Here is a 12,863-nt window from a genome sequence, read left to right as displayed (position 1 = left end):
GGCTGTTATTGCTTACTTTCAATGCAGTCACACATCTCTCCATGAAGACCGTATGTGGGAAGAATCATGGTTTTACACAATAGATCAGACTACATAAAAGCATCATACAAAATAATATTTTGATGTGGACAACTAGCAAAAATAAAATGTGTTCCCTTATTTGCTCTGCGTTCTAAAGTCTAGTATATTACATGTATTTACTAAAACAGTGCAACAATTGCTACATGTGGTACTCTGACCATTCTAACCACTAAAGTATATCGGATCTTTACTCTCTATAAAAATACTAAAATCCGTTCATCGGCTACTTGGGTAGAAGCTAGATTATTTTCCAGTCACACTCGTGTGTTATTTCTGTAGCGTGTAAGAAAAAGTCCGGAAGTACAGTTCAATGCCCATGGGGAGATTTTTACTTAAAAAGGTGACTGAAGCACAGTGATCCACAGCGGGGCCGTGCAGTGGGTTTGCCCCCTAGCTCCGCTGTGGGATGCAAGGGTCGTCCTGGCTGCTGTCCAGCAGCTCGTCTTCAGAGAAGCTGATGTGCAGGCAGGTATCGTTCATGGGGGAGGAGAAGGGCAGGGTGCGCTCACAGTTATCCAAATGTGCGGCGAGCGAAAGGGGCGCGGGCGGACACGCCGAGGACGGAAGCCCCTCGCAGCACTCTTCCAGGGGCGTGCTGCAGCCGCTGGAGGCCGTCAGGAAGGTCCCGCGGTTCCCGAACGGGTTTTCGCTGTCGTCGTCGTCGTCATCGCGCAGCGGCGAAAGCAGGGACTTGGTCTCGGAGCGGACGCCCGAGTCCTCGCTGGTGGAGCAGGAGCTGCTCTCGCCACTGCAGAGGGAGTGGAAGTCGGCGGAGGACAGCGAGCAGGGGGTGGTGTCCGGGAAGGACAGGCTGCTGCTGCGGCTGGCCGCCACGCTGAAGCCGCCGCACGGCTCCGCGAGCCCGGGCGCCGCGGGGACCTCCACCCCCGGGGACAGGGTCCGGCTGGCCCTCTTGCGGTTCATGGAGGGCGGAGGGGGGTCCAGTTTGGGAATGGTCTGTTTGTACCTGCCGGGCGAGAGAGGAAGAGAGGGAGCCCTGAATAAAGTCTTAAAGCAAGTCAACTACATTTGGGGTGATGTGAAATATATACATACACAGTATTTACATACTGAGCAACATGTACATTCATGGATGTTCAAGTGTGTTTTCCAATTTGTTTAAATTCAGGTCAGTGTTTATTTTTGCCTTTAGACACAAAGACATTTTGTCTTTGAGTTCCAGTGCAACAAAAGGATTGAGTGAATAAGCACATTCCTCTTCCGTTCTGAGCAGTTTGCATCTTTCTTCGAGGATATGAAGGTGCTGCCCTTCATACAACGCAGGGCCATTTCAATACTCAGATTTTCTCTGCAACATCCCAATTTTAAACCCGGCAATTTGTGACGTAAGCTCTTTCTTCTCAGCATGGCGTTATGACTGTCTTATCTACATCCCACAGCTCCCCTGGTGGGGTGGGGGAAAAAAAAAAAAAAAAGGAGTGAAGTGCTGTGGGAAATAGAAAATACAGGAAAATAGTGCTGCAGGCTTCTCTCTGCTCTTAAGATACCATCACAAACAAACACACACATTATAAATAGCTCTACTGCAGTCTCCTTGATATGAACACAGCATTGTCACACACACATAGCCCCACACACACACACATAGCCACAGCCACACACACACACACACACACACAGCCCCACACACACACACACACACACACACACACACACACACACACACACACACACACACACACACACACACACACACACACACACACACACACACACACACACACACACACACACACACACACTTTCTCTCAAATAACAGCGATAGAAACCCAACCACTAACAAGCCTGAACTCTTCCCAGCTTCTCCCAGTTGCATTTTGCTGGTGGCTTCTCGCTCGGTTCCCTTGTGAAATCTGGTCTGTGGTTGGAGCGTGGATCAAGTAATGAACTTATAGGCTATAACTTCACTATATTTTTAGTACGCTTCACGAGGAGGATGTCATTGACAACAAGTATTTGGTACTGTATAATGGCGCAGTATACTAAAATGTAGAAAATGTTGATTTCCTCAAGGGATGATAATGTTTTTCATGAGTAGTTTACCTTAGTACTGCAGTTAAGGTCCAGTGCATATTGCCATATCTTATTGTTATTATTTTCCAATTTTTGCACATATTGCTTTTTCTTTTTGTAGTCTCGCTTTATAATTATTTTAAGTTATGAGGCCAGCTTATAAAATCCTGATAAACAATGAAAGCTTGTGGCGTACTTCGGTTTAAATCCGGTTATTACATGCGTGCAGTTAAATCCCACGTCTGCCCGTGTTGATATGATGCGTTTTGCCTGATTGGCAAGCGGCGGCCCACCCATCTCCTCCACGCTCTCATTTCCATACGCTTGACTCAGCAGCAGCTCTCCCGCTGTCACAATATTGACGCGCCTCCTCCCCATCTTTCATCCATATTGTCTTTTTCCGTTTTCCACCTCCTACTGCACCTCACCGCTCCATTTCTGGCTCTTCTGCGTCCCACTCCTTCCATCTTATTTCTCTCCGCTTTTCTCCTTGTGATTCACTCCCTGCTCTGCGTTCACCCTCTCTCGCTTTATCCACATAGTGAGTCTGAATTCTTTACAGCGCCTCATACCATCTTACTGCGGATTCATTTGCTGATGGAGGTTTAACACCCACATGTCCTCGCTTGAGTACAGAAAAGCTGTGTACGTGTCTGTAGCCATTTCATATGGAACAAAAAAATATTTTTCATGGCGTGCATCTGTACAGACATAACTCTTCACTCTAACTACAGTGTCCAGATGGGGTGGAAAACCGGCTGTTCAATACTGAAATTAAGGGGTACTCCACTCGAATGAGGTGTCACGTATTATGTATGCGAATTTGCATTTCCAATGGACGGAAAGTGAAGCTACTACACTCTTTTGCTAAAAGAGAGCGATGCTGTGGAAGGTATTTCTAATAAACCGCAGAATCCCACAGGATGGTGAACACTGACAAATTGCGGAGCCAGTTCTGTCAGACAATTTGGCGGCGCCACGTGCTTCCCCGCCCTGTTGGGCCGGCCCATTTCAGCGGCCAATCCCTCCCGCCCTACCCGGCTTTGCTGCGCTCCCCCACCCCTCCCCTGCATCCACCTGTTGGGCTCTATTCTTCTATCCAATGTGGGGGGGATTGGAGCTCATCGCTCCTTTGTTTCTACTGTAGCACATTCACTACGCCTATGTCTGCTGTTCACCTCGCTGGGAGCGATGAGCAGCAGAGCTCAGATGCCGACCTCAGACGACGCAAAATAAATACTGGTTAAAATTAAATCGAAGAGTTCTGTGGGGGGAAAAAAAAGGTCGGTAGGAAATATCGGGTTTATCAGGTTTATAACTGAGAGTATCACGTCGCCACTTTCCAATAAGATATCAAACCCTAACCCCCCAGAAGGCATGTACAGTAATGGGGTAATGGCCTCGACTCGCATTACTTGACTCTGCTACGCTGACCCATGCATGACCCCAACCACAAAGCTAAACCCCACGCTGGCCCAACACTTAGCTGAGGCAACAGGAGTTCCCCATTTTTTTGTGCTTTACACCAGCAACCCCTAAATATATAGGTTATAGGTCGGTTGAGCTAAAATCCAAGGCAGGGCTTCATTTAAGTGACATTATGGGCTTCTTAAGAACTACTGCTTGTCAATAGTCCTGCATATTCACTTTTAAGTGCCTTTTCCATTTCTTCCCTTGGTGCGTTTTTTTTGTTTTTTTTTACAGAAACAGTGAATCTGACAATTGCTAGGACTATTGGCTTTAACGTTTGATTTCGGAAGATACCGTTGTGGAGAAAACACAGACACACACGAAGCAAGGCCCTGGTCTGAGTGATGCTGTGCAGTACGATCGCTGCGGCGACTCTGCTTCTCCACCAGCCTTTCACATCCATCATATCCAACTATATTACTTATTACTATCTCTTCCCTTTGGACAGGGAAAGATGAATCATTAAATAATCTTTCTGGACTTCCTTGTAAAGACAGAAATGACAAAACAGTCTCTAATTAGCAAGCAACGTGCAAACACCGCAAGTATGACGGTACGCACCTAGAAAAAAAATGTCTCAACAAGTCGTTAAACTGGAAAGAAGAGAAGAAATTATTATTAATAACCTCTGTATTTCAAAACTTACTGGATGAATTTTAATTACATTTTGCGGACTTAGTGTCACTCGAATTACTCTAAGATGTAATTAGAGTAAGACTGCTCCGTCGCTTCATTTCGATTCAGGGTGCTTTATTATTTGATTGTAAACCACTATAACAATGGCATTTAATAATAATATAAATATATAATATAATAATAATAATTCTGTCCACTGCACAGCTATTGTGCTGAACTAACGGCTAGAAACTAGCTTTGCTTGGGTGAAGACAGATCTCATATTGCATTGTTCCTTTCAATACTACACCATTTCTCAATTTGCTTCACCATTGCTAGACAGGGAAGCTCAAATCAACAGCAGTGAGGACTGATCAGATTATAACACATATTAGTTCCACCGTTGTCTCACAGATAGTTTGATTAACCATCTCATGTTACAGCACCTGCATCTCCCTCAGGAATTAAAAAAATGTGTTATCTTAATGAATTTCTCATCTTACTGAAAAGTTTATTATAACTGTTTCCCCTGTGTCAAATTAAACTTATTTTAACAGGTGGCTTAATTCAAGCATCATTTTCTAATACCACACATAGAAATTCATTATTATTCTCAATAAGTTAAAATATATTCAAATAATTTATACTGTATATGACAATAAACGTGTTGTTCAGATATTTTACTTACTTGCAGTGTAACGAATAAAGCCTGGGCTAAGGTGGTTGAATTTGCAGACGCACATCTGCGCTTAACTTACTGTATGTGATACGGTTACTTGGAAATAAAAATCACTGGTGAAACGTCCACACAAAACAAAAGGACAATACCCAAACGGTCAACCGACCACATGCCCAGTTCCATGCTTGTGACACAGACACTGAAACCTCATGCTTTTTGTAACGTATAATACTCACATAGAGGATTGACAAGGGTCAGAGTGGAGAAGAGAAGGAGGTACGGGCGAGAAAGAGGGACTGGGCAACACGATTGGGAATACTGGGAATGGGGAATGTTCACAGCTGAGGCTGCGGGATACTGCGTGAGGTTTAGGGACAGTGTTAGAAAAGAAGGACTGGTACGGCTCTGAACTAAAGCACTTCTTATCGGGACACGAGGGGATGGTTAGATAAGGAAGAGGATGAGCAGAAGAGGGTCCTCGCACCTGTACCAAAGAGAGGGAATAGTTAGACTAGCCCAAATACCTCCGGAAGGGAACAGGTCTGCTGACGTTAAGGTCCCACTGCCTATTGTTTGTGTTATAGCACCGCTGTGAACGACACCACTCTATTCATGCTGCGTCAGAAATGTCATGCTAGATGAGTGATCAAATCAATGGCCAAGTCAGAAAATATGTAGTACATCTGCAGTACAGACTTCGGTGCAGCTTGAGGGTTCACTTCAACGATCAACAACCAACAAAAGAACAGCCACTCAAGAGGAAAACATCCAATATCAACACATCGATCCAATTCAAAGTCCTATGTATAAAGCGCTTGCGGTTTGGGGCGCGGCTCAAATGCAAAATGGAAGACTAGAATAGACATAGCGATTAGGTACAGATCTTAAATTCTCTGTGTTTGGTTATGGTGCCGTAAAAGTAATTGTAACTAAAAAAAAGAAACAAACAAAAAAAAAGAAACAATCAATCTCTTTCAATGAAGCTTCGAAGACGGTTGCACAGCCAGAGTCTGCTGGGTACACTTACCCTAAATAAACCACTGCAAATGCTGATTTGTCAACCCTGACCAAAACTGATTGGTATGCAAATCTCCATTAGCTAAGTAGCCCACGGATGCTTAACGCTGTTACTGTTGGGCAGAGAACTGTCACATCATGCGCTTTAAAGACTTAACGGGGAGGTTTCTGTTTTTTAAGAAGGTGCTAACCTTTAAACTGCAAACAATAATAAAAACCCTTGTGAAAACTTGTGAAAATGTAAAACTCGAGTGTTTAAATGTAATTATACAGTGAATTGAAGTTAAATATTTGAATAATCTTAACTGACAGCAAATAGTGAAATTACTCATCTATTTATGTAAAATTGTAAATTACATTACCTGAATAGTAAAAATACCAACAACAATAAAATATTATTGCATTTGCAACAAGAACTGTTCAGGTGGTAAAGCAAATGCAAGAATATTTTAGTGGACTAACTATGTAACTAACTAACTGTGTAATTATGGATAACAGTATCACCTGAAAACTGATCATATCTAGCACACCAAAAACACACTGCCCACCATAGCAAATCAAATGATACATAAAAAAGTGTCAATGGAGGAGTGGTACAGGAGACCTAAGTTACCATTGGAGTAGACAAAAAGCTGATTTGGGAGAAGGGATTGCAAGGGGAATACTCATCAGAAAACAGAATTGTCATGGACGAAACTTCCATGAAACAAAGGAAAAGCCCAAAGAGACAGAAAAACAGATTCAAAACTCACCACGTCATCATGTTTAATGGCACGTAGGCCATTATCGTATTCTTGAGGATTAATGTGCGCATTATCACATTGCTCTACAGTGCATCTCATTTGGCATTGTGTGTTTTGGGTGAGAAATGTAAAATCCCTGAGCAACACGTAAATGATTAAAATGAAAAATAATTAACATTTTGATCAAAAATAAATGAACAACACATTCTCCCTTTCAAAATAGTGTCATTTTGTGAGAGTTACCGAGAAAATACTGTAATAAACATCCAAAAGCATTGATTTTCAGAAAAGTCACTACATAAACGGACCCTTTTGAGGGCTTTTTTTATATGGCATTTTCGTCGAAGTCGTGAGGAGTTAGGGCGTGGTCATATTGGGCTGAACGGCTCTAGCGGGGTGAAGGGTATCTACTCCATCATCAGGTCACTGTGTTATCAGCACCAAACCCAGAGCTGTCAAACCTCTCCTTCCTCTTTAATTCTACTCGTGACCCATTTCTACATTTGAAGGAAGAGGAAATTAAAGGGAGTGATTTGAAGGGTAGATTTGTGGGCAGGAAGGATAAGCTCAGGATCAGCCTTCAGGGCAGACTCTTGAAACACTGCCGGCCGAAACTAATGTGCGCTCTAACGTTTCACAGAAACAAGATGTTGCTCATTGGGAGAAACAAGGGGGGGGGGATTGAAAGGCTGCAATGTTTTTATTTCTGGGCTTTCACCGTGACTGTGGCAAACAACAATATATATTTTTTTTTTTGCCGATTGTGAGACTGGAACGCTTCGGGTGGCAGGGGGATAGAATTAGGGTACTCGGCTAAGTCGGGAGTAGTGTAGGAGACGTGATGTGGGTCTGAGTGTAAGGACTCCAGTCTCCAAGGACTGCAGACAGCCTTGCTCAGAATGGAGGCAGGAGAGGCACACACACACACACACACACACACACACACACACACACACACACACACACGCGCGCGCGCGCCGTACAGAAGGTGTTATGTCAGTGTGTTGTGTTTCTTTCTACCCTAATGAGGAAATGTACGATACTGTATTTAGACGCACGCAGACCTTACCGGAGGAGACCAAAGGACGGGAGAGGAGACAGATTGTGAGAGACAAATGCGACGACCCAAAGACGGGAGGTTCATTCACACGGCGCTCACAACAACAACGACCGGAACTGAGAAACGATTCCATTTTTCCTTTCATTAGGTAGGAAAAAGATTGTGACGGACGATTTGTTTTCTTTGCCCGTTCTCTCCATCACTCTATTCCATTGCTCTCTCAACCAAAAAAATCCCTCCTCCTTTCGTTCCTCTAATGTCACATCCTCTCTCCAGCCCTCAAACTCTTTTGTGATCTCCTGATTACAGTCAAGCTCCCGTTGGCTCTGGGCTGTTTCCGCAGAACGGAGTTCAGCTGTGCTCTATTAACATCACTAATGGTGTCTCTTTATGTCTTTGTGCTGCCGCCGGGTCCCGGGGGTCCACCGCGATGATCAAACTAGGAGAGGAATGTGCCAACTGCGTGTGCGTAACCCATCTGTGTGCGCATATCATCTCCATGTATAGCTTAAAACACTTTGCACGTTAAAAAAACGGTATTTTGATTTTAATCATCTTTTAGATATGTGCCCTTAGTGTTGATTTGTGACTATTCCCGTGTTGAGTTTCTTTATAGCGTCCTTATCGCAACTTACCCACTTTCTTAAAATCAATAACAACAACAACAATGCTGCTACGATTACTACAGCACTACGTCTAATAATGCCCGACGAGCAGCGAAACCGTCTTACTTTTCCTCCACGTTTGCGGAGTTTCTCGAGGTGAGCGGCACAACCTCACTGCGCGTTCCATCGGCGTTCTCCTCGTTTCCGGCTTTCCGGTCGGCCGCGGCGGAGGGCTCGGCGTTGACGCGGAGCCCAGTGGACGGTTTGGTTCCGCCGTTTTCGAGGTTCAGCAGGTTGAGATAGCACTCGGCGCCGGCCTCCACCCCTGCGGTCTGCCGTGGCCACTCGGGGGTGGAGGAGAAGGGCCGCTCCAGGGTCTGACTGTGATGGTTCTTCAGGTTCAGACACAAAGACCTCGTGGACTTGGCGTGGTTCCAGGAAGACTCCTGGCCGTCTGGAGTCGACAAATATCAAATAAATCATACAATTACAGGCGACGGCGAGAGGTAATCGCAGAGAAGTATACATCTATTAGCGCACTGCTTGTCACAGAGCAGAATCTCATTACAGTCAAGATGGGTGGCCATATCGCTAATTACTGCAATTAACTGGACCATGTCTGGGATGATTATGATGAGCATAACCAGTGGAAGCAAACAAGATTAATACAAGTATGAAGCATGATGTGTCTTTTCCGACTATCAACACCCACCACCCACACACACACACGCACGCACACCTCCCTACCACTAGCCAGCTCTTTGTTGTTTTTCATTCGTATTTTGGCAGTACTGACTGTTCTCTGACTGATGGAATTACGGCCCTGCCCCAACAGTTCCAGTTTGGAACAGTTTGAGGGTTAGTGAGTGTTAGCGTGCATGTACAGACGTGGACAAATTTGCTGGTACCCTTTCAGCTCGCTGAAACAATGCTTCAAGACCATCAAGGCCTTCTGGAGCGAGACGTACTGCCCGGTGTCAGAAAGCTCTGTCTCAGTCGCAGGTCGTGGGTCCTCCAACAGGATAATGACCCAAAACACACAGGTCAAAGCAAGTATGACAAGGATGTACCCAAGAATGGATAAGAACAAACAATGGACTATTCTGAGGTGGCCTTCTTTGAGCCCTGATCTGAATCCTATGGAGTGAAACATGCAGTCTGGAGAAGGCACCCTTCAAACCTGAGACAGCTGGAGCAGTTTGCTCAGGAAGAGTGGGCCAAACTACCTGTTGACACGTGCAGAAGTCTCATTGAGAGCTTCAGAAACTGCTTGGTTGCAGTGATTGCCTCTAAAGGTTGTGCAACAAAATATTAGCTCAAGGGTCCCATCATTTTTGTCCATGCCATTTTCATTTGTTTTAGTATGAAAAATATTCTGTTGAATCAAAAATCAAAACCAAAGTCTGCTTTCGATTAAATATGGAATAAACAATGATGGATGCCAATTACTTTGTGAGTTTCAAGTTATTTCAGAGGAAATTGTAGGTTCTTCTTTTTTCGTCGAAGGGTACCGACAAATTTGTCCAGGCCATTTTAATTCTCTTCAGCAATAGTTTAGCTCTTTTCACAGTGTCTTTGCATTATTCTACGACATACCAAAGGCATGCAGGTAATTGTTTTTAATTTCATCACTTTTCAGGAGGAATGAAGCATTGTTTCAATGAGCTGTACCAGGGTACCAACAAATTTGTCCAAGTCTCTATGTATCTTTTTGCCCCTGTGTACCTTCATACAGGTACGATCAGAATAAATGAAATAAAAATATAATATAGTTGTTTGTACTTATGGATACTGTGTTTTTCTGAGGTTTTGCTGCTCTTTTTTCAATTAACCTGACTTGACAAAGCTATGCAGCAATGGAATCATAGCATTCTAGCACAGATTAAGAGTGTTAAAGCGACTTTATTAAATCTGTTGACAGAGGGCTAGCCAGTGACTTACTGTGTGTGTGGCCGTTTGCCTGGAGTCCGTTCTGTGGTGGTGCAGGTTTTGGGGATCGGGCCTCCAGCTCTTTGAGCTGCTGCACCAGCAGAGCCAGGTGCTGCAGCAGGTCTCTGTTCTGCAGCAGCAGCTGGTGCACGCGGGCCTGGGCCTCCATACGAGCGGCCGTCTCAGCCACCATCTGGTCCTTTAGCAGCTGCACCTGATGCGGACGAAAAGGACAGCAGTGGACATGGGAGTGTTTATTTATTCTAAGAATTTGTGTCCTAGTGCATGTGTGTGTGTGTAATGCTTCCAATGTGCAAAAAGTGGCATCCGAGAAAGAGGAAGGAGGAGGCAGAGAAAAACAGACTTATAAAGAGAAGCTACGGAAATACAAGCAGACCAGTTCAAAGTAGCCAGCTGCTTTTTATTGGGTATAGTTGGGTACAGTTCTATTTTATTCTCTGTGTGTTTCTCTTCTATTCACGTTGTAGCCACAACGCTGACCCCAACATTGTAAAGACAACCCATGACTGCAGAGCACGGAAAAAAAAACACAAAAAAAACCCAACTCAAACTCTGAAATTGAAATAAAGAGTTGTGTACACAATCTACTGTGGAACAGGTGAGAGAAATCTAGGAAAATAGAAATATAATGCATCTTTGTTGGAAAAAAACCTCATAGAAAATAATGTGGTTCTATATCTAGAGTTTCACCCCAGATCTGTGCATTTAGCCATAATACACTGGTTGTGCCGTAGCTATGTTGCCACTGCCCCCTGGTGGCACAAGAACATTTGTGCCAAATGAGGCTATGCTGCTGTAGCTGTTCTGAAGCTTTAGTTTAGGAATAGACCAAGGCTCCACGTGTTATGTAACCCTCATCTTAAACACGTTCTGTCTTCACCCAGGAATGGGTTTGGCTTGCAACAACAGAGTGACAAGAAAATACAAAGTACATCAGTGGGAGAGGCTTGAGGGAAATATTGTGAACCCTATTTCCAGTTGAGGTTTGGTGTAGGCTTACACACTGCATACATAGAAGTTTTACTTTTTAAACTGCAACAGTTTTGAACAAATGACTAAGCTAGTCATCAGCTTAAATAAAAAAATATATATATACAAAAAAAATACACAAAAAATATATATAACTTTGAGATCTGCGTCGGTAATCACTATCGATTGTACCTACCTACCAATCTATCCATCCATGCACCATTTATACATTCATTATAGGCTTGTAAGTGATCTATGTTTTTATTATCTTTTTTTAAATCTGTTTTTAGCTTTTTATTTCCATGCGTTAATTCTTCCTTGCATTTGTATAATGTCTTTCATGTCCTACGTAACACACTTTGCCCCCGTGTTATGAAACGTTCAGTACAAATAAGCTCCTTGCCTCCTGACTCTCGATAGTGTCTGTGTGTTTGTTACCTGTGCCACGGCCACCTGCGTGTGCTGCTGCTGCTGCTGCAGCTGGTGTTGCAGCAGCTGGAGGTAGTGCTGAGAGGCCAGCGGCGTGAGGGACGGAGAGGAGAAAGGGCTGCACGGAGACAGGCCGTGAGACGTCACCGTGAACAGCGACCGCCGATCAAAGTCCTTCAGGACACAAACAGTGAGGGACACACACGTGATGCAGATCTACTGATAAAACTTACACAAACCACTTCTAAGGAAATCAGGTGATCAGCCGCTCTATGATTTTGTTCAAGAGCATATCTTATCAGGTGTTATAAATGCCAGGGAAAGCTACAACGCAATCCAACGACCTTAAAATTTAAGGTCGTTTAAGGCGAAGCTTCGAGACACTTGACTGAAAAAAAAATATCTCTCTCTCTCTCTCTCTCTAACTTTTTAGTAGGGGAAGCGAAGATGGTGATCTACCTCACAAGAAGAAACAAACTGAGAGGAAAGGAAAGTGTTTTAGGAAAAGTGTTTGTAGCGTTGGTCAGGGCCAGAGTCTTCATCGATTAAGTTTCACAAACTGATGAAGAGTCTGGATGTCTTCATCAAACTGTGGTGTTTCAATGACATCATCTGTTCGCGGGTGGAGGACAACGTGTGCTTCCAGTCTGTTTTTAACGTGTAGGGCTCTTTTATTAAACAAAGTGTGTTTTTTTTAATGTTTGCAACTGAGAACTAGAGAAAATGTTAAAATAAAGATGCTTTAAAAATCAAAAAAAAATCTCTCTCGCTCGCTCTCTCTCGTTGTGAGTGGAGATGTACATCCAAGTTGTTTGGAAACAACAAAATCCATAAAATTACCCAGATGTTGATACAACGGAGGCCCCCCCAAGTGTATGTTTCTCAATTACACCGCTAGAGGGCGAGCTACAACATTATTATCTGCAGCACGAGAGGGAGAACACAGCTCAGCCCCAGAGGGCGACATCCAGAATCATTCTCTTGGTCTCACAGGTGCACTTAAAACACACACACACACACACACACACACACACACACACACACACACACACACACACACACACACACACACACACACACACACACACACACACACACACACACACACACACACACACACACACACACACACAGAGCTAGAAAAATCCAGCCTCTGCATTTCTTCCTTGTTGTCCCTCCTCCAGGGGTCATCTAGGAGCAGTATCACAGAA

General features: G+C 44.0%; 1 protein-coding gene across 1 annotated transcript in view; it reads right to left on the bottom strand.

The window, feature by feature from the left end:
• Positions 1-471: 471 nt before the first annotated feature.
• The window catches only part of LOC307242955 (carboxyl-terminal PDZ ligand of neuronal nitric oxide synthase protein), a gene marked incomplete at its 3' end in the record, with an annotated part of 48,598 nt that continues 36,206 nt past the window's right edge, over positions 472-12,863 (bottom strand). The window contains exons 9-12 of the mRNA XM_080017603.1: positions 11,662-11,826; positions 10,246-10,447; positions 8,431-8,758; positions 472-1,048 (exon numbers count right to left, since the gene is read on the bottom strand). Coding sequence (XP_079873729.1) covers positions 472-1,048; positions 8,431-8,758; positions 10,246-10,447; positions 11,662-11,826 — 1,272 coding nt within the window. The remainder of the gene's footprint in view (positions 1,049-8,430; positions 8,759-10,245; positions 10,448-11,661; positions 11,827-12,863) is intronic.

Source organism: Zeus faber (genome assembly GCF_960531495.2).
Source record: "Zeus faber genome assembly, chromosome: 17".
Taxonomy (NCBI): Eukaryota; Metazoa; Chordata; class Actinopteri; order Zeiformes; family Zeidae; genus Zeus; species Zeus faber.
Note: the sequence above shows the minus strand (reverse complement) of the source record. Positions and strands in the feature narration are given on the sequence as shown.